The following is a 21716-nucleotide window of genomic DNA, read 5'->3' as shown; positions in this document are numbered from 1 at the left end:
CTAGGGCTTAGGCTAGAGCTGTAATCCAAACTCAATGGAGAGAAGCAAGTCCGTATGACCACTGTGATTTTCAGTCTGCCCCACTTCCCCTTGTGCCAGAGGCAGAGTTAAAATGGAGGCTATTGGCCTCCTTCTGACTTGTTTAACTTCAAATTTTAGCTTTTCTTAGGATCATACTGTAGCCCACTGTATTTCCTCATCATAGCTGAAATTGGTGCCCAACCATCTCTTCTTCCCACGTTTTTGGGAAGTGGAGCTTCCAATTCCAGCTGCAGAATAACTCCCAAGGCGGCTTGTGCTGCCAGTGGAGGATGTGCACTGGCCTCTGGGGCATGGAATGCTCTACTTAGGCATCTTCTGTGCAGATGGGCAGTCTCCTCCTTCTAGGATTTGCAGAATGTTCTTCTGGTCTTCTGGAGTCCCCAAACAGGTGCTTTAAGATAGTTCTGGGTGGTTACTGTATTAACTGCCCTGTAGCACGAGCTGACTCTAGGAGCTCCTTACTCTGCCTCCGTCTTGCTGGTTGTCTGCTTCCCTTATTTTATTTTATTTTGTTTTTTAATTTATTTATACCCCCACCTTGTGGCTTGTTCCATTCTTTGCTGTCTCTTCTCTTTGTCCATTTACTGCGTGCTTTTTCTATATCCGCTTGTCTCTCTTTGCTGCGTCATCTTGCTGCCCCAGCTCTCTGTGGCGCACTGGCCCTCAGCTCTCTGCAGCGCACAGGCCAGCTTGCCTTCACAAGTAGATGGTAGATGGGAGCCCAACTAATTGAGCCACAGCTGCTTCCCTGCTTCCCTTATTTTTTAATAGTCCAGTATGCAGCAGTTATTTTGCTCTAAGTGTTGCTTTAGCTGAAACCCATAAGTTTGAAGACTTATACTGTTTCTTCATTTTCTTTCATCTTAAGCTATTTTCTGGTTTCTCTTGTGATTTCTTTTTTTCCAATTTTGTATATCTTAAGTGGAAACTGAAGTGGTCATTGTGAGTCCTACTAAGTATTGAAGTCTCTCTTTATGATTCCTAATTTGTATGGTTATGAAAGTTTTTTATTGCTGAACTGTGGGCTTTGTTCTATTTATCGGAATTGTATCCTGAATTAAATTAATGGTTTTGGTAAGGTTGATATTTGTGCATTTTGGTTGCTAGTCTGAATTTGATGTCCCTCATTGACATTCAATTATAGTCAGTATGTGTCCCAGTCGAGGCTATGATTTATTCATTGGACGTAATATCTGTGATGTTTTATTCAAGCAGAATTTAAAAAAGAAAAAAAAAGTATTTGTAAAGACACTATTTTTCATCATTCCGGCTTTAAACCATTTATTTAAAATGGTGATTTGGTTCTTGTTGCAGGGAGTGGGAATGGGGGAGTTTGCCCACAAGGTACATTTGACAATGTTTGCAGACATTTATGTAAAAATAATCCTATTTGAGAAATTGCTGCGAGCATTTTTTCTGACTATATAGATTTACTAATGTCTGTTTTTCTTTTGAGGTCTTAATATAATCAAGTGATGTGTCTTAGTATAATCAAGTGATGTTTTTCAGGGCACCGTGGTTATGTTTCAATTATAACATATTGTTTTCTCTTGTAACTAATGATGTATGACATTTCTGAACCTTACCTAAGCATGTATTATCCTACATGGGAAAGGAAGAGCTATTGAACTTTTTTAAAGCTTGTAAAATAACTAATATTACAGAAAGAAGATATTGTAATGATCTTTTTCAATTCAGCGATAAAAATAGTGCATAGAAAAAAGCCTCCCCCAGTCATTACCCAGAAATAATCTAATAGACATTATTTTCCATTTTTCTGATTAAATCCATCCTGGTGGATGTGAAGTGGCATGCCATTGTGGTTTTGCTTTGCATTTTCCTAATAACTAATGACATTGAGCATTTTTTCATGTGCTTACTGGCTACTTTTATATCTTCTTTGGAGATATTTCTATTCAAGTCGTTTGTCCATTTTTTAATTGAGTTGTTTTTGTTGTTGAGTTGTAGGAGTTCTTTATGTATTTTGGATATTAAAGCCATATCACGTATATGATTTGCAGCTATATTTTTCCATTATGTAGGTTTTTCATTTTTAAAAAATCACCATGGAATTAAGGACCATGGGGTCTGTATAATGTAGTATCAAAAGAAGTTGTATGTTTTTAAATGAATACACTTTGAAAGTCTACCTGTTTTAGTTTACTGTGCTGCTCAAGCAAATACCATGAAATGGGTCAGGTTAAACAATGGGAATTTACTGGCTCACATTTTTGAGGCTAAAAGAAAGTCCAAGTCAAGGCTTCTTCACATCTATGCTTTTCTTCCCAAAGACTTTAACATTCTGGGGCTGGCTGCTGGCAAACTCTGGACCTTAGCTTTTCACATGGTAAGGCACATGGCATCTCCTGGTTTCTCTCTTCTCTTTTGGGCTCCAGGTTCAGTTGAATTTCAGCTTGTTGTTCCATGGCTTTCTCTTTTTCTGCCTGAGTTTCATTCTTTTTATAAAGGACTTCAATAATAAGATTAAGACAGTCCGATTGGGCTGGGCCACACCTTAACTGAAATAACTTCATCAAAAGGTCCCTCTTACAATGGGAATGGCCACAGGAATGGATTAAATTTTTTTTTCAAGATTTATTTTATTTATTTCTCTCCCCTTCCCATACCCTTTCCCCTGTTGTCTGCTCTCGTGTCCATTCGCTATGTGTTCTTCTGTGTCCGCTTGAACTCTCAGTAGCACTGGGAATCTGTGTCTCTTTTTGTTGCGTCATCTTTCTGTGTCAGCTCTCTGTGTGTGTAGTGCCACTCGTGGGCGGGCTGCGCTTTTCATGTGGAACAGCTCTCCTTGTTGGGCACACTCCTTGTGCGTGGGGCACCCCTACACGGGGGGCATCCCTACATGGCACAGCACTTATTGTATGTGACAGCACTGTGCGTGGGCCAGCTCACCACACAGGCCAGGGGACCCTGAGTTTGAACCCTGGACCTCCTCTATGGTAGGCGGATGCTCTGTCAGTTGAGCCACATCCGCTTCCCTGGATTAAATTTAAGAACATTTTTCTGAGGGTACATACAACCTCAAACCACCACACTATCATAAGACTAGATTAATGAAAGGCACCAAAACTGAGTATCAAGTATGTATAAAAAGCTGTACAAATGATAGGACATGGCAGACTGAATCAAGGATGACTCCTGGTAGATTTTCTGGAATCAGCATTTGGTCAAAAGCAAATATTTTAAGAACAGGTTTTGTCCACATATTGGTAATATTTATTTACAATAAATCAGTATTTCTACTATTCATTAACCATTATAAGCTTTTGTATTTTGCATATGTATGTGTATGTGTGTTAAATTTGAGTAATGTGAGGAAAGGTCACTGAATAATTTTTTAACTGCTTTTCAATTCTATGCCTTCAAGACACTTTTTGCTTGTTTTTCAGAGATTGAAAACAATTCTAAACTTTATTTTTATAGCTTTATTAAAAATGATTTCTTGCTTTTTTCAAATTTTTAACATTCACATGTGCATTTCCAGATACCATTGTTTAGTCATGCCCATTTATTTAATATGTCCTTCAGTCTCAAAGTTTTTTTGTTCATCTCTTTGTTTTCCTTACAATTCCTATTTGAAGACCCTGTAGCATTTCTGACAATCTGTATTCTGGTGATTGCATACTCATAACTTTCAACATGTTTGTCTCTTCTTTTTAGTCCTTCAAATCACTGTCTTGATAATATCCTTTGAGACCCAGATTTTAAAAATTTTAATGAAATCCAATTTATATCTTCTTTGCTGCTCATGCTTTTGGTGTCATACCTAAGAATCCATACACAGTATTAGGTCAAGATTTCTCTGTTACCTTGTAAGAGTTATAATGGTTTTTGCTCTTATACTAAGGTCATTGATCTATTTTGAGTATCTTTTTGTATATGGTGAGTATTGTGGGTTCAACTTCGTTCTTTTGTGATGTGGATTTCCACTTGTCCCAGCACTATTCTCTCCCCATTGAATGGATTTGGTGCCCTTGTTGAAATCAGCTGGTCATAGATAATATGAGTTTATTTCTGAACTCTCATTTCTCTTCCAGAAGGCTATATGTCTATCTTTATGTCAATACCATATTCTTTTAATTACTGTAGCTTTGTAGTATGTATTGAAACCAGGAAGTCTTGAGTCCTCTGACTTTGTTCTTTTTTAATAATTGTTTTGGCTATTTTGAGTCCCTTTAATTCTAGGATCACCTTTTCTTTTTTTGCGAAAAAGGCTTGTAGGATTTTGGTAGGGATTATGTTGAATGTGGTTTTCACTTTGGGTAGAATTGACATCTTCCAATTGCTGAACATGAGATGTCTTCTTCTTATTTAAGTCTTCTTTAATTTCTCTCAGCAATATTTTCTAGTTTTCATTGTACAAGTTTTTCTCCACCTTGGTTAAATTTATTCCTGGATATTTTATTCCTTTTGCTGCTATTGTAAAGGGAATTATTTTCTTGATTTTCTTTTCAGCGGTCATTGCAGGTGTATAGAAACACAGCTCATTTTTTTGTGTGTTGATCTTGTATGCTACAACTTTGCTGTATTTGTTTATTAGCTCTATTAGTTTTATTGTTAAAGATTCTTTGGGATTTTCTATATTTAGGACCATCTCGTTGCATAAAGGGAAAGTTCTACTTCTTCCTTTCCACATTGGATGCCTTTTATTTTTCTTGCCTGATTACTATGACTAGAACTTCCAGTACAATTTTGAATAGCAGTGGTGATAAGTGGGCATCCTTTCCATATTGCTGGTCTTAGGTGGAAAGCTTTTTTTCAACACTGAGTACGATTGTGGGTTTTTCCTAAATGCCCTTTATCATGTTGGGAAAATTCCTTTCTTTTCCCAGTTTTCTGAGAGTTTTTATCATGGAAGGATATTGGATTTTTTCAACAGCTTTTTTCTGAGTCTGCTGAGATCATTGTTATTTTCATTTTCTTCTTTCTCGATGTAATATTAGATTGGTGCAAAAGTAATTGTTGCCATCTGCATTCTTAAATAAGTGTGGTTATGTTATCATTTTAATGTGCATTTCTCATTGTGTTTTTTGCTAATGAATTATTGCTGTTTATTTTATATTTATTTTAGACCATGGAATTGATGTTAGAAAAAAAGTAAATTCGCGTGATTTTCTTATTTGAGTTCAAAATGGGTTGTAAATCAGTGTAGACAACTCATAACTTCAACAGCGCGTTTGAGCCAGGAACTGCTAACGAATGTACAGGGCAGTGGTGGTTCAAGAAGTTTTGCAAAGGAGATGACAGTCTTAAAGATGAGGAGCATAGTGGCTGACCATCAGAAGTTGACAATGACCATTTGAGAGCAATCATCGAAGCTGATCCTCTTAAACTCCATGAGAAGTTGCTGAAGAATTCACGATGACCCTTCTACAGTTGTTTGGCATTAGAAGCAAATTGGAAAGGTGGAAAAATTCAATAAGTGGGTGCCTCATGAGCTGACCGAAAATCAAAAGAATTGTCGTTTTGAAGTGTTGTCTTCTCGTATTCTATGCAACAGCAACAAACCATTTCTTCATCGGATTGTGACGTGTGACAACAAGTGGATTTTATACAACCGATGATGACCAGCTCAGTGGTTGGATGGAGAAGAAGCTCCAAAGCACCTCCCAAAGCCAAATTTGTACCAAAAAAAGTCATGGTCATTGTTTGGTGGTCTGCTACCGGTCTGATCCACTACAGCTTTCTGAACCCCAGCAATAAATGAAAAAATAAATCTTAAAAAAATAAATAAAGAAAGAAAAACATGCAGCAAATAGACACAGAGAACAGACAACTGGGGCGGGTATGGGGAAGGGGAGAGAAATAAATAAAAATAAATAAATCTTTGAACCCCAGTGAAACCATTACATTTGAGAAGTTATGCTCAGCAAATCGATGAGATACACCAAAAACTGCAACACCTGCAGCCGGCATTGGTCAACAGAAAGGGCCCAATTCTTCTCCATGACAATGCCCAATCGCACTTTGCACAACTAACGCTTCAAAAGTTGAATGAATCGGGCTAGGAAGTTTTGCCTTATCTGCAGTATTCACCTGACCTCTCACCAACCAACTGCCAATTCTTCAAGCATCTCAACAACTTTTTGCAGGGAAAACCCTTGCACAACCAGTAGGATGCAGAAACTGCTTTTCTAGAGTTCGTGAAATCCTGAAGCACAGTTATTTACACTACAGGAATAAACAAACTTAGTTCTTATTGGCAAAAATGTGTTGATTTTAATGGTTCCTGTTTTCATTAATAAAGATGTGTTAAAGCCTAGTTATAATGATTTAAAATTCAGGGTCTGAAACCACAATTCCTTTTTTTTTTATTATAGTGATTGATATTTTTATATTGAACCTCCCTTACATTTCTGGACTAAATCTTACTTGGTCATGGTGTATAATCTTTTTAATACATTGTTGGATTCCGTTTGCTATTATTTTGTTGAGGACTTTCACATCTATATTCATAAGGTTTATTGGTATGTCATTTTCTTTTCTTGTGATTAAATTATTGGTCTGTAGGTTTCCTTTTTTGTAATGAGGTATCAGGGTAATGCTGACCTCACAGAATGAGTTTGGATAATGTGTTCCCTCCTTCTCTGTTTTTTGGAAGAGCTTGAGAAGGATTGGTATTAATTCTTCTTTAAATGTTCGATAGAATTCCAGAGGACATGCACTCAGAATTTTCTTTGTTGAGAGGTTTTTGAATAGTATTGATTCAGTCTCTTTACTTATTATAGGTCTGTTGAGATTTTCTCCTCTAGATTCAGATTCTAGGAATTTGTCTTTTTCCTCTAGGTTATCTAATTTGCTGGCATATAATTGTTTGCAGTATCTTTTTAGAGCCCTTTTTATGTCAGTAAGGTCAGTAATAACGTTGCACTTTCATTTCTGATTTTAGTAATTTGTATCCTCTCTCTTGTTAGTCTGACTAAAAAATTCTATGTTTTTAAATTCTGTGTTTCATTTTTCTCTTCTCTAGTCTTTTTTATTTAGTATTTCTTCTGCTAACTTTGGGTTTATTTTGCTCTTCTGTTTTTAGTTCCTCGTGGTATGAAATTAGGTTATGGATTTATCTTTTTCTTTTTTTTTTCTTTTTTTTCCTATAGGCTTTTACAGCTATAAATAAATTCCCCTCAGAGCTCTGCCTTCACGAGTTCCCATAAGTTTTGGCAAGTTCATGTTCATTTTCATTGGTCTCTAAGTAATTCCTAATTTCTTTTGTGGTCTCTTCTTTGATCCATATGTTGTTTAAGAGTGTGTTGTTTAATTTCCACATGTATGTATATTTTCCAGTTTTTCTTCAGTTATTGATTTCTAGCTTTATTCCATTGTGGTCAGAAAAGATACTTTATATGATTTCAGTCTTTTTAAATTTATTAAATCTTTATTTGTGTTCTAATAAGTAATCTCGCCTGGAGAGTGATTCATCTGTACTTGAAAAGAATGTGTATTCTGCTGTTGTTGGATGGAGTGTTCTATGTATGTCCATTAGGTCTAATTAGTTTATATTTCTTACTGATTTTCTGTCTAGATATCTTCTTTATTATTGAAAGTGGTGTTGCAGTCTCCAACTGTTGTTGTATAACTGTCTGTCTCCCTTCATTTCTATTAATTCTTTTTTTAAAAATTTTATTTATTTATTTTTCATTTTTTAAAAAATATTACATTAAAAAAATATGAGGTCCCCATTCACCCCCACTGCCCCCACCCCACCACTCCCCCCACAGCAACACTATCCCCCATCATCATGACACATACATTACATTTGGTGAGTACATCTCTGGGCATCGCTGCATCTCATGGTCAGTGGTCCACATCATAGCCCACACTCTCCCACGTTCCATCCAGTGGGCCATGGGAGGACATACAATGTCCGGTAATTGTCCCTACAGCACCACCCAGGACAACTCCAAGTCCCGAAAATGCCTCCACATCTCATCTCTTCCTCCCTTTCCCTGCACCCAGCAGCCACCATGGCCACTTTTTCCACACCAATGCCACATTTTCTCGATTACTAACCACAATAGTTCATGAATAGAATATCATTAAGTCCACTCTAATCCTTACTGTATTCCTCCTTCCTGTGGACCTTGGATTGGTTGTGTCCATTCCACATCTATGTCAAGAGGGGGCTTAGATTCCACATGGATACTGGATGCAATCCTCCTGCTTTTTCTATTAGTTCCTGTTTCATATATTTTGGAGCTCTGTTGTTAGGTATGTAATGTTGGTAATTGTTCTATCTTCTTGTTGAATTGAGCCTTTTAGTAGTATATAATGACCTTCTTTTCCTCTGGTAATGTTTTTTGACTTAACATCTGTTTTATTTGGCAGTACTATAATCACCAGTGTTAGTCAGACAAAGAGGTGCTGATGCAAAGTACCAGAAATCTGTTGGTTTTCATAAAGGATATTTATTTGGGTGTAAAAGCTTAGAGTTACAAGGCCCTAATTTTTATTGATCTTTGTATAGAACCATTTTTTTTTGTTCCATTAATTTTTTTTTCTGTATTATATGTCCATTTTAAATTTCATTGATTTCTTCTCTTTATATTTCTTTCCTTCTACTTAGTTTTGGTTAAGTTTGCTCTTCATTTTCTAGCTTCTTAAAGTTTAAAAGTTGGATCACTGATTTTAAACTTTTCTTATTTTCTAATATTAATATAATCAATGTAAAGTTGTAAACTTCCCGCTAAACACTGGTTTAGCAAATTTTGATGTTTTATTTTCATTATCATTAAGGTCATTTCAAATTCATTTGAGTGCATTTTTTGTTTGTATTCAATTTTAGGAATTGCCCATCCTTGATTTAATTTTGCTTTTTTGAATAGATCTAACATTTACATGATTCTAAAAGTCAAAACTGTACAAAAAGGTGTGGTTAAAGAATTGTCTCTCCCTCCCCTTCCTCCTGTTTTAGTTCCTGGCGTATCCTCGTGTCGTTCTTTGCAAAAATAAAGAAGTATATGTATATGTATATTACCTTATTTCTCCTTTTTTTATATGAAGGGTAAATGTATTCTAGGTATACTTTTTTGTACTGAGCTTTTTAAATACTTACAACCTTGAAATCACTCTATATCAGTCCACAGAGAGCTTCCTCATTCTTTATTAAAGCTGTGTGTGTATACCACAGTTAATTCAACCAGTGGTCTCTGTTGGTCATTAGTAGATTCCAGTGTTTTGTAAATTTATACAGTGTTGCTATGAAAAGTGTTGTGTGCATATATACATTTTAATTTTTCTTTTTAATTGGAAATGTATCTTTAGAATAAATTGATAGAAATGGGATTCCTGGGACAAAGGGTAAATTTATATGTCATTGCAAGATTCTGCCAAATTCCCCTCCGTAGACATTACATAAAATGGTGATATTCTAATTCCATCATTCCCTTCTCATTTATACCCCAGTAGTATATCTTGTATGGGAAAGTCAGGATAAAAACTTGATTCTATCCTTTTATTAATCAGTTTTCAAATAATTCTTTAGTTTCCTAACATTCCTTCAGCAATGTTCAGTTAGTCATTTAAAAAAAAAGTATCATTATAAAATCATAGTTTTAAACATATTCCATTTATTACCCTTTTGATGTTTAAATTGTCCCATTTATGGCCAATGACAACCTTTTTAAGATGGCTCCTAAGTTTCTTTTTTCTTTTTTCTTTTTTTTAAGGTGCTGGGGCCAGGGATTAAACCTAGGACCTTGTCTTTGGGAAGCTAGCACTGAACCACTGAGCCACCTTGGCTTCCCTGAGTTGATTTTTTCATTTGTTTGCTTGTTGTCTGTTTTTGTTTTTAGGTGGCCTCAAGAACCAGGACTTACCATGTGGGAAGCAGGCACTTAACCTCTTAAGCCACATACCGTCCCATCCTTGAGTTCTTTTGACATGTCTGTAGTAGAGTCTGATAGCTTCCTTGCTAACAACTATGATAAATATTCTAACTTTCTTGTACATTTCATACTCCAGATTTGGAATCACCCATTTCTTTAAGTTACAAGTTACCCCAGTTGCTTTTAATGGGAAATGGTGTTTAGCAATCAACAGTTGGGTCACTAGAGATTTCCTTTTCTATTGGATAAATAAAAATTCTACACGTAAAATTACTCTGGCTAAATGTTGATCATAAAACAGTGTGGTATACAGCAGAGAGCCTCAGAGTAGGAGTCAGTTCATCCATTTTTTCAGCATCTGTCATATGCTGGACATTCTTTTATATGATCAGGAGACAACAGTAAGCAAAATAGGCAAGATCCCTTCCTTCATGGGAGCTTAAGTCTAACGTTAAGCCAGGATTCTTGTGGTTGCTGCTAGCAATCCTGACCAACACCTTTTCTTTTAGGACTTGACTTATTTTTAAGATTATAAAATTGTGCTAAGCTAAATGGTCTATAGTGTCTTCATTTAAAAAGTTGAATAATTCTATTTTTTGTCTCCATGCTTATTCTGTATTTTTGATGTCTCCCCAAATCTTTAGAGATGACAGAAGAAGAACAGTTTGCTCTGGCTCTCAAAATGAGTGAACAGGAAGCTAGAGAGGTGAACAGCCAGGAGGAGGAAGAAGAGGAGCTCTTGAGGAAAGCCATTGCTGAAAGCCTGAATGTAAATATGCTGATGAAAAAGTTTGTGGGGATCCATCAGTGGTATTTTTTTCCTTCTTCAGTATCACGGTTGTATTAGGAAAGACCTAGCTATAGTAGTTCAAAGGGTTTCAACTAACAAGTTTTTCCAATAATAACTTTTAAAGTCTGTGTTGAATTGTTGGTATACCCAGTTTGAATTGTTTTGCTAATTCTATATGAAAGAGTTTTCTTCTACCCACAGATTTTCATTTCTATGACTTAGGAGACTCATAGTAATTGGCAGCTTCTGAAAAGAGTTACTGAGTACCAGGAACCCAAAGGGAGCAAGATGAGGTGTCTATCCCCCCTTGTTTTGTGGGGAAAGCAAAGGGAATGAGAACCAGAGGTGGGTTAAGGAAAGAAAGACGGGACATTTAAAAAATAATCAAATAATGCTAAATTATAATTTGAATATGTGCAGTTGAAATTATTTTTAATGTGAAGAATACTTTGTCCTAAGCCATCCCTTATGTCATTCACCTCTCTATATTAGAAAAGTGTTTTTAGCATTATTTTTTAGCACAGCATTTTGCATATAGTAGGCATTCAATATATGTTTGTAGAGTTCGTTTGGATTTATTATCTACATTTTGGAGAGTAGAAGCTATTAGGACATGTGTCTTCCCCTTTTTGTCCTTCCTGTGACCCAGCATATGTAGTTATTTTAATAATAAATCTGGTCTGGGGTGGGATCACTTGTTTCAGAGTTGCCGGCCTTCTGATGCCTCTGCTACCTGCTCTCGACCTCTGGCCATTGGACCATCTTTACAGTCCCACCAAGAGAAAACCACAGACTCTGGGACCACTGAAGGCATGTCTTCCTGTTCTAACTCCTTCTACTCATCAAGTATCACCATACCACAGGGATCTCATACTGAGAGTTAGATATATAGAGATGCCCCAAACCCCTCTGGTGGTATTAAAGCATACTTTTATTTCCAAGGAAAAGTCAACATTTTGTTAAACCCATAGAGGAGCCTTTTTTACCCACATTATTTAATTCTAGTGATAGTTTACCAAGCCCTCTTAATAAAAAAAGTTTGTCTTTAGCCCTACTTTTTCTCAAATACCTACAGGCATATGGCAGCTGGCACCTCCATCACTGTATAAAGGCTCACATATCAGTCAGGGACACGAGGCTGAGGAAAGAGAGGAGCCTTGGGACCACACTGAAAACACAGAAGAGGAGCCGGTCTCTGGCAGCTCAGGAAGCTGGGACCAATCAAGCCAGCCAATATTTGAGAATGAGAACGTTCAATCTTTTGACAGATGTACTGGCCACTTGGCTGAGCACACACAATGTGGGAAGCCACAGGAAAGTACTGGGAGGGGTTGTGCTTTTCTCAAAGGTGCCCAGGGTAGGGGGGACACATCTAGGCACTGTCCGCCTGTCCCAGCAGATGCCAAAGGTCTCCAGGACTTTGGGGGTACTGTGCATTACTTCTGGGGTATTCCATTTTGCCCTGCTGGAGTAGACCCAAACCAGTATACCAGGGTCATTCTTTGCCAGTTGGAGGTTTATCAGAAGAGCCTGAAAATGGCTCAGAGGCAGCTCCTTAAAAAAAAAGAGTTTGGGGAACCAGTGTTACCTAGGCCTCCTTCTCTGATCCAGAATGAATGTGACCAAGGAGATGAGGCTAGTGAAAAAAATGAAGGCAACTCAGAAGATATGGGAGATGAAGACAAAGAGGAAAGGCAGGAGTCTAGGGCATCTGTCTGGCTCTCAAAAACCAAGGATTTCCAAGAAAGCCCAATTAAAAGCTTGAAAGAGAAACTTTTGTTGGAGGAAGAACCAACAACCAGTCATGGTCAGGTAAGGGTCAGTGATGCTATAATTGAGGATGATTTATTCACAGATTAAGCAAGGATTCTTTTAGCTATCTGTTCTTTTTTTTAGGTCTTTTCCCCCTGGTTATTAAAATAATAAATGTTCGCTACAGAAAATTAGTAAAAGTATAGAAGAATAAAGAAAAAAAATTATCCCAGAACCATGTGACAAAAGGCAACCATCATTATTTTGAGTCTTTTCCTTGCCTATAAAAAATACTTTTCCTTTTAATTTTAAAGTAAAGTGAAGACTCTTCTTTGTAAACTTTGCTCCCCCCCTTAACAGTTTATCTTAGATGTTTTCCTGTTTATTAAGTATGCTGAAAAATATTATCCTCTCATATGGGTGTTCCATAATTTGTTTTATGTTTTAGACATTTTTTTAAAGAGTTCGGAATTTTTTGACTAGGTAATCATGTTCACATACCTTAAAATTCAAAAAGGTATAAATAAAATGTCTGTCTCCTATCCCCAACTCCATCTCCCAGCCAACCAGTTCTCTTCTCTGGAGGCAACTCATGTTACTATCTAGTGTATCTTTCCCAGCTATTTTATGTAGTACATGCAAATGTATGAACACATTCTTTTCCCCACCTTCATTTACACATGTGATAGCATACTATATCCATTATTCTGCAACTTGCTTTTTCCATTTAATATCTCTGTGAGCTCATTCTGTAATAGTGTAATATATAAAGAACTTCTGCATTTCTTTTTCAGCTGTGTAATATACCATGAATGGATGAGTCATAGTTTTATCTAATGCTTGGTTGGTGGACATTTCGATTGTTTCCAATATTTTACAGTTTTGTGGCAATTGACCTTGTACAGAGGACATTTCAATCAAATGGGAGGTATTTATAGGATAATTTTCTGTAAATGGAGTTTCTGGATTAAAGGATGTATATATTTACAATTTTGTTAGCTATTGCCAGATTTCCTCCATTGAGACTATCACTTTATACTCTTAAGTGTCAATGTTTTGAGTACCATACCCATACCAGCACAATGTTATTGTAAGAATTCTAAATCTTTTTCAATCTGAGATGAAAAATGTCATCTCTGTCATAGTCTTCATTTGCATTTCTTTTTTTATGTGTGAGGTTGAACTTTCTTCCACATACCTAAGCCCATTTATATTTACTTCTCTGTTTGTTTAGATCCTATAGTCATTTTCCTTTTTCTTAGTGGTTTATGGCATCCTTTAAATGTCATGAAAATTCATCATTTGTCTGATATGAAGTGCAAATAGTTCTCCAGTTTATTTTCTCATAATAGTATATTTCTGATTTTGCTTGTGGTAGTTTTCTATAATTTACTTAAGCCATTTTCCTCTTTGGGGCACTTGGTTTGCTTTCCCAGTTTTGTGGGGTTTTTTTGTTTTTTGTTTTTTGTTTTTCTTTTATCTAGTTAGGATTGTACTGTATATGAAAGATTGTATGTTGCTTTTTTCCTCTGAATATTTTAAAAACATTCATAATTACAAACTGTTCATAAGCTATCATTTTAAGGAGCTACAAAGTATTCTATTTTATGACCATACCTTGTTTTGTTGCTGTTTCTGTTATCAAACTCTGGGTTTTTGGTTTTGTTTTACTGTTATCTTATTTGTTCTCTCTTTTTTATAACAGGGTAAGGATTCAAGAATTGGTCATTATGAGCAGCATTATATCATAGCAGAGAGAACATAGATTTGGAGTTTCTAAACTTTCATAGTTTTAGTAACTGCATCTTTGAACAAGCCATTTAACCTCTCTGAATCTCAGTTTTCACATTTGTAGAATAGAAATAACAATTCATATCTTTAAGTGGTTTTAATGATTAAAGCAAATTTATGTAAATATCTGGTATAATGCTTAGCATATTATAGGCACTTGTAATAAATTGTAGTTGTCTGTAAGGTGCTAGAAAATCATTCATTCCAGGTGCCTTGGGATTCATTGTTCCTTATTAGCCCTCTTAATCCACTTTCTGGAAAGATTACTATAAGGGATGAGAAGGTCTTTCTCTTAACAGTTCTTTTAGTGACTGTCGTAATTTATAAGGTGATGCTTACAATAACATGTTTTGTTTGTTAGCTATTTGCAATACAGAGATGCTTCCCATTGAAGGGATGGATTAACTATATATAGAAGAGTCAATATTTAATAATTTATTGTAATTCAGATTGTTAGCTTGAAAGATTGCAGGGGCCAGAGTTCTAGAGAAGAGATTTGTGTCAAGTTCTAAGGTTTGAAAGCACTGCATTTGGAATAGCCTGGAAGTGATCAAAACCTAGCAGCTAGTCTTTTTAGATTGCAGTTGCTCTAACTTCAAGAACAACCCACTATATTATTAGTTGGTACTATATGGCCCAACAAACCAAATCACGTTAGTTTAATTTAAAAAGAGGACTTTATCATAAGGAATTAAGGTGCTTCATAAATTCTAAAACAATTGTAACCAAGTCTGAAGAAGGTGCTGGGTCTAGAAAACCATCTTTAATTTTTCTATACCTGTTCTCTGTATTGCGTCTGTTTTAATTTTTCTTCCTGCAGACTGGCTTCTTTTGCTTCTTTGTTACACATAGTAGGTGAAGCCACTCACCTACAGTTCCAAAATTTAAATATTATAATTTATCTGAAAAGAGATTTACTCTCTTCCAATTCCAATTCCAGGTTTCCTGGAAAGGCAGTATGGCTCATTTGGAGTTAATAGCCATCAGCAGCCCAGTCAGCTATGGTATGAAGGGGGTATATGTCATTTTGTACAAAATGGCTGTGACCTATTGAGAGAAGTGTAAGGTTCAGTTCTCAGTAAAAGGTGACTAGGCAGACAACCTAGTAATTCTCCACCATTGGCATTAACATTAATTACCGACATCACTTAGAAATACTGAAGAATAAACAGTTCTAAAGAATAAAATGAAAAGCATCCACAGTCCTGCCATCCAGTGATAGATTCCTTCATTTTTCCCCATGCCTATTTTTTATATAGTTCAGATTATATATATTTTTGTCTTTTTAACTTAGCATTATATAAAATTTTCTCATGATGTTAAACTTACAGATTTCATTTTTAATGACTACATAATAGTCCAGCTTGAGAATTTACCATCATTTTTAAACCATTTTCCTATTGTTAGCTCTTTTGGTTGTGATAATTATCTTTCTACAGAAAACTTTTCTGTATTTAAAATTAGTGCCTTTAGAGATAGGGTGCCAGGAGGAAAATGCTGGGTTAAAGAGTTATGAACATAAAAAAGACTTACTGTTTATTGCCAAATCATTTTCAGATAGATTGCTCAAATGTGTATTTCCTCCTTCCTGTAATGTATGACAATGCCTGGTTCACTGCAGCCTTGCCAACATAGAATATTATTTTTAAAAAAACAAATGAAAGCAAACTTAAAATTTCATAGGCAAATAATGAAAGTCTTAATGTAATTTCACCTTTCATTTTCATCTCAGGAACCATAAGTAGAAAGAATTTATGTGTTAGTGTGTTAAACATTTTTTATTGAACATGGTTAACTGGAGCTACCTACATATGGGGTTCCTTGGTTGATAGAGATAGCAAGAGAATTCCAGAAACAGGGAACTCAGAAAATACTCACCTTAGGGCAAATGACTTAGTCCATAGAATGTTATAAAAGCTTTAGAATCAGATAAGAACTGATTTTTGGCATCACAGACGACAGGATGTTAAGTGGATAGAAAGTTGATGTACTTGCTACTTTTTGGGGCCTGATTTTTAATTTTTCAGTCCAGATCCTGGAATTTATTTCCCAGAAATGATGGGATTGTGGGGAATTATGAGGACTGACTTTAACTAGCTGAACTTCAGACTGATATATACATACCAAATTCTAGTTTGTTCGTTTATTATGGAAGAGAGATATTTTCAGGAGCCCAAATTCTCAGACTGCCATTTTCTGTACCCATATCCTAGGATGAAGGTATCTGGGAGGTTGGAAATGATAATCAGAAAATGGGAATTTTAAAGGATGGTTCAACAGACCTGATAAGTTACTGCTGTACAAGAGAAGATATTTCTGTGGTGATCAAATGATCTATCTATCCACCGTCATTTCCCAGGGCATGGTGTTGAAGATACTGCTTAATTCTGGAGCTTTGGGTTTTTCATTTAGATTTAATATGAACTGTCCCCTTTCCATTAATGTACTTTAAAAAAATTTTTTTTTAGAGTACAATGTTTTGATTAGGCTACAGCTTCCTCAGTTAAAGTTACATTTCTGTCATGCATCCCTGTTCTTGATTAGATTTGGGTATTCCTGTAGCATTGCTTGTTTTACTATTTTATTTTCATATTCTAGAAGAGCCTCACTTTACCTCTGTGTTCAGATTACTCCCATTGAAGTGTAAGCTTAGAAATTAAAAGTTATTTCTTGAAATGAAGGCATTTTTGGAATTCTGTGTTGAAAATGGTTAGGAACAAGATCATTTGAGTGAAACAGTGTAACAGTAGTGATTAGGGTATAGATTTTGGAGTCAGACAAGTCCCAGCTCCACTTTTTTATTGGACAGATTATTTAACCTCTTGAAGTTTTGTTCTCCTCATTTTCAAAATAATAATTTCTACCTCATAAGGTTCTTATGAGGATTAAAGGAGATAATGTCAATGATTTAGCATAGGTCTGGCACATTAAGTGCGTAATAATTTTTTTAACAGTTACACTAGAAAGGTAGAGATATGTGCTTTAGCCTAAGGTAGAGGTTGAGGTGTCTGTCTTAAAACCTATCAGTGCCTTGATTGCCTCTGATGTCCAAAGCTTAGGTCAACCTGTCATCCAGGAAGGTAAAATTCTGTTGGATGGACACTAGGTGTCAGTACTGTTTTACTTTTTTTTTTTTTTAGATTTCAGGGATGAAGCACTGTTTTGTCACTGCTGAGTTCAAACAAATAGTCAGGTGAAGTATTTATTGCTGTCGTATTTTAGTCCTTTTGACAGTTTTGTTCAGCCCTCGTTTTTCATAATGACTGCATTCCCAATCGTTTTACAACTTTATCTTCCCTTTGACTGAATGCTCCACACAGCTATTCCTGTTTTTCAGTATATTTTATCATTTACCTGAGTAGTAGAGAGATGCCTAACTTGTTTAGGTTATTTATATTCTTTTGGGAGACACTGAAAACTTGAACTACTAGCTTTACAGGTACTGGAAGAAGACTCCATAGTTTAGGCACTTCCTCAGAAGTTTCCCTAAGGAGCAGTAACTGGTTTTTCTATACTCTTCTGTGTATATACATTTAATGAGTTAACATTTATACCAACTCTACCATTAATCAAAGAAAATAATCTTTTCCTTATCATTATTCTTCTTCAAAGATAAACTTGTAGCCAGACATCAAAACCATAGTGACAGATTTGTAACAAAAGGAATCTTTTTAACCTTCTCTTTGGGGGTATCCTGCGTTAAGATCTGGGTTAGACTTCTTTCCTGGATTGCAGTGTTTTTTCCATTTCATTGTTTCCATTGAAAACTTGACTTGTCTCTATATTTCTCTGTTCAAACCTGCAGTTAACTATCAGCATTATTTCTCCCTTCCACAACAAAAGTTTTATAATTGCTTTTCTGAAGTCATCATTCTTTTGACTTCCAAATTAATATTTATTTGCATTATATGCATTATCTTGTTAATTCACATAACACCCAGTGAGGCAATTGTTAATACCCATTTTAAGATGAGGAAACAGTCAGAGGTGACTATCTAAATTTGCCAAGTTAGTAGGTGATTCAGGTGAGATTTAAATCCCATTTTTCTGATTCTACAGGGTATGTATGCTCTTTCTATTGAAATGTACCAACTTATGTAAAATTTTTTTTCTTATTGCTTATTGCTGAGTGATCTTGGACAATTTTTTTTTTTTTAAAGAAAGAAAACCATAACTCATTTCTGCCTGCATATTTAGGATGTTACATATTTCTTTTCAGTCTTCCCAAGGGCTGTTTGTTGAAGAAACTTCTGAAGAAGGAAACTCTGTACCTGCCTCACAAAGGTGAGATTGTCTGTTGCTGTGGACCTGAATTCCCTGGTGGTGCCAGCATAAGGGAGTTGAACCACATGAGTGAGACTGTAAAAGGACAGCTTGCCAGAGAACTTTTAGCTCAGTTATAAGCTCAGGCTATGAAAAACTATTATTATTTCCTAGTTTATGTGTACCTCTATGAATGTGTGTGTGTATGTGTTTATCTCATAGAAGCCTAGAATATTTGGTTGAGAAGACATCTTAGAGGTTTTCTTATTCATTCCAGCCATCTTGACATAAATCCCATTTACACTGTTCCCAAAAAGTGGTTATATCTTGCTATTCTCTTGCTTATTAACTAACTATACTAGCTTCTTATGCCAATTTGAAGGCTGTAGATGGAAGGCTGTAGTCCTCCTATCCCCTTTCTCCTTGGATTCCTTCTGCTTATGCTTACTTTACCTGCATATCCAAATCTTACACATTTTTAAAGTCAGTTCTTAAGAGGACACATAGAACCTACATCACCTTCACTCTCTGTCCTGTGCTACTTTTAATCTGATTCTATCTTTCCTTTAAATGATTGTATTTACATTACCTCTTCAATTAGTTGATTAATTGACCTTCTTAAGTCTTTCCACTGTGTTAATAGATAGTTGTTGATTGGTTACAAATTTTACTATTAGCTGGATCAGTCACTTTCCTGCTTTATCCAGTTAGTTGGCCTTTGGAGATTTCTTGAGAGCTTAATTTTGTGTTAAGTGACCATCATCTTCCATGTGGAAGTTGAGACCCAATTGCCATTTTCTGTAATTTAGGTGTAATTTTTAAGCTTTTGGTAAGTTGATAGTGTTAGGTATTTCTTCCTGGGCTGAAGAATATGACTTTGGTTTGATTCTCCTGCTGTTTGAGATAGTTTTAGAAGTGCTTTTAACTGGAGTAGGCCTTCTGCTTCCTGCAGGCCTCTTTGCTTTATTGTGGTGAGCTCTGTGCAGAGCAGATGTAGATTTTAATAAATGATTATATGCTTTGTCACCAGGAGACAATTGAAATCACAGGCAATGTGGTTTGACTTCAAATTGATTAGCCCATTTTATAAATGTCAGCAAATTGTTTTTTGATGGGCCCTTTGAATAGAGCCCTAATGTTACATCCAGAATAAACTAAGTCTGGCTTAAGTTTATAACAAATGCTTTGAGATATTTTATTTAGTGAGAGAAATTGCTCGTGGTTTCCTATCAGGATTTTGTTATTAATCATGAATCAGTGGTGGCTATTCTCTCTTCTCTGTGGTTCTTGGTTGATGTGAGGATTTGTGATTTTCAGCGTCTTCTTGCATACTTGAGCAAATTAATTGTCAAGATCTATGAATGTAAAGGGGCTAAATCTCTCAGCCATGTGTTCCCGTGTCAGGAAGAGGTCACAGTCCATGAGCAAGGAGGGAAAATCAGGAGGTTGGATGAGGGTAGCCATTCATAATTAAGTTTTTTGCAGAAGAGATATTCAACTTGTGTGGGCAGATTTTTACTGAAGGGCAGCTTGAAATTGTATCTTAATTTTGTTGCTTAGAAAGCCACATCTTGAGATATATAGGAAATTTTAACTGTGGGGTAAGGGAAAAGCTAGTAAGTTGTCAGGAGAATCTCTAAGTCCTCTCCTAGGAGTTTACAAATTTCCAGCTTCAGAAAGTTGAGATGGAAGCTCTAAAAACACCTTTGATATTCTTATATTGGAGCGGAGGCTTTGTCTTTTGCTATATTCACAGATAGTCCTTACCCTTTAACCTTCTTTTGTGACAACTCCAAAAGGGGGGGGGTCCTTTCATTCAGAGATTTCACTGGGACCAATGTTGTGAGCATGTTTGTTTTCCCTGTTCCTGGCCTACTTTTTTTTTTTTTTTTAAAGATTTATTTATTTATTTAATTTCCCCCCCTCCCCTGGTTGTCTGTTCTTGGTGTCTATTTGCTGCGTCTTGTTTCTTTGTCCGCTTCTGTTGTCGTCAGCGGCACGGGAAGTGTGGGCGGCGCCATTCCTGGGCAGGCTGCTCTTTCTTTTCACGCTGGGCGGCTTTCCTCACGGGTGCACTCCTTGCGCGTGGGGTTCCCCCACGCGGGGGACACCCTTGCGTGGCACGGCACTCCTTGCGCGCATCAGCACTGCGCATGGCCAGCTCCACACGGGTCAAGGAGGCCCGGGGTTTGAACCGCGGACCTCCCATATGGTAGACGGACGCCCTAACCACTGGGCCAAAGTCCGTCTCCCTACTTTTTTTTTTTTAAGATTGATTGATTGATTGATTGATTCCCCTTCTTGCAGTTTGTTCCATTCATTGCTGTCTCTTCTCTGTGTCCATTCGCTATGCTTTTTTTTTTCTGTATCTGCTTGTCTCCCTTTATTGCATCACCTTGCTGCGCCAGCTCTCTGCGCTGCGTTAGCCGTCAGCTCTCTGTGGCACACAGGCCCGCTTGCCTTCACAAGGAGACCCTGGGACATGAACCCAGGGCCTCCCATATGGTAAATGGGAGCCCAACTGATTGAGCCACAGCTGCTTCCCCTGGCCTAGTTTTCACTAGTGATTTCTTGCTTACTTGTTGGGCTTTTGTGGTATTGGTCAGCAGATATTGGATTACCTGTGGCTTTGTGAATGAGTCAGCATTGTTTTTGGCTTTGTGATCTATATATTTTACTGGGAATTCACTTGGGATTTGGTTCTTTTTCACAGCATTGCTGCTTTGACCAGTAAGAGAAGCTCAGTCCTTATGCCAGAGAGTTCTGCAGAAGAAATCACTGTTTGTCCTGGTAAGTGCCCCACTGTAGTTTTACTGAATTCAATACCGAACTATATACCTTTTCATGCATTTAAATTTTTTCTGTCTTTTCTAACCCTCTCTGAGGTTTTATGTGATTGATATGTGTGTGTATATAAACACATGCATACATATATACACACATACATGCATACGTTGTACATACATACACATATTTTTTAATGGGCACTGATTCTCAGCCCTATTCTTAGAGATACTTTAGTTCTGAAATTAACGTGTCTCTTGTCTGCTTGTTTGCTTACCAGCCTCATTAGAGATGCAGCAAAGTATGAGGAATAGCATTTCCTTACTTCACTGTACTTTCAGCGCCAAAAGGAGTTTATATTTTGGTTTATGTGTTCTCAAAGTTGATCTGTCCTCCAGGCTGGTTGTCATTCAGGTTTTTCTCAGAGCCTTTTGCTAGTTGGTTTTATATTG

At 36.5% G+C, this 21716-nt stretch overlaps 1 protein-coding gene across 9 annotated transcripts in view; it reads left to right on the top strand.

Annotated features, from left to right (window-relative positions):
* The window catches only part of UIMC1 (ubiquitin interaction motif containing 1), a 145790-nt gene that overhangs the window by 71452 nt on the left and 52622 nt on the right, over window positions 1-21716 (top strand). For 5 of the 9 annotated variants that reach the window (XM_004460011.4, XM_004460009.3, XM_004460010.4 and 2 more), the window contains 5 exons: window positions 10529-10653; window positions 11379-11484; window positions 11750-12486; window positions 18437-18501; window positions 21194-21270. In XM_004460011.4, the coding sequence (XP_004460068.1) occupies window positions 10529-10653; window positions 11379-11484; window positions 11750-12486; window positions 18437-18501; window positions 21194-21270 (1110 nt within the window). Of the gene's footprint in view, window positions 1-10528; window positions 10654-11378; window positions 11485-11743; window positions 12487-18436; window positions 18502-21193; window positions 21271-21716 lie in introns of all 9 variants that reach the window. The other 4 variants (XM_071211184.1, XM_058282706.1, XM_071211191.1 and 1 more) reach the window with 1 other exon arrangement.

This window comes from Dasypus novemcinctus, chromosome 2, assembly GCF_030445035.2.
Source record: "Dasypus novemcinctus isolate mDasNov1 chromosome 2, mDasNov1.1.hap2, whole genome shotgun sequence".
NCBI lineage: Eukaryota > Metazoa > Chordata > Mammalia > Cingulata > Dasypodidae > Dasypus > Dasypus novemcinctus.
The sequence above is the reverse complement of the archived record's forward strand: the minus strand, read 5'-3'. Positions and strand labels throughout refer to the sequence as shown.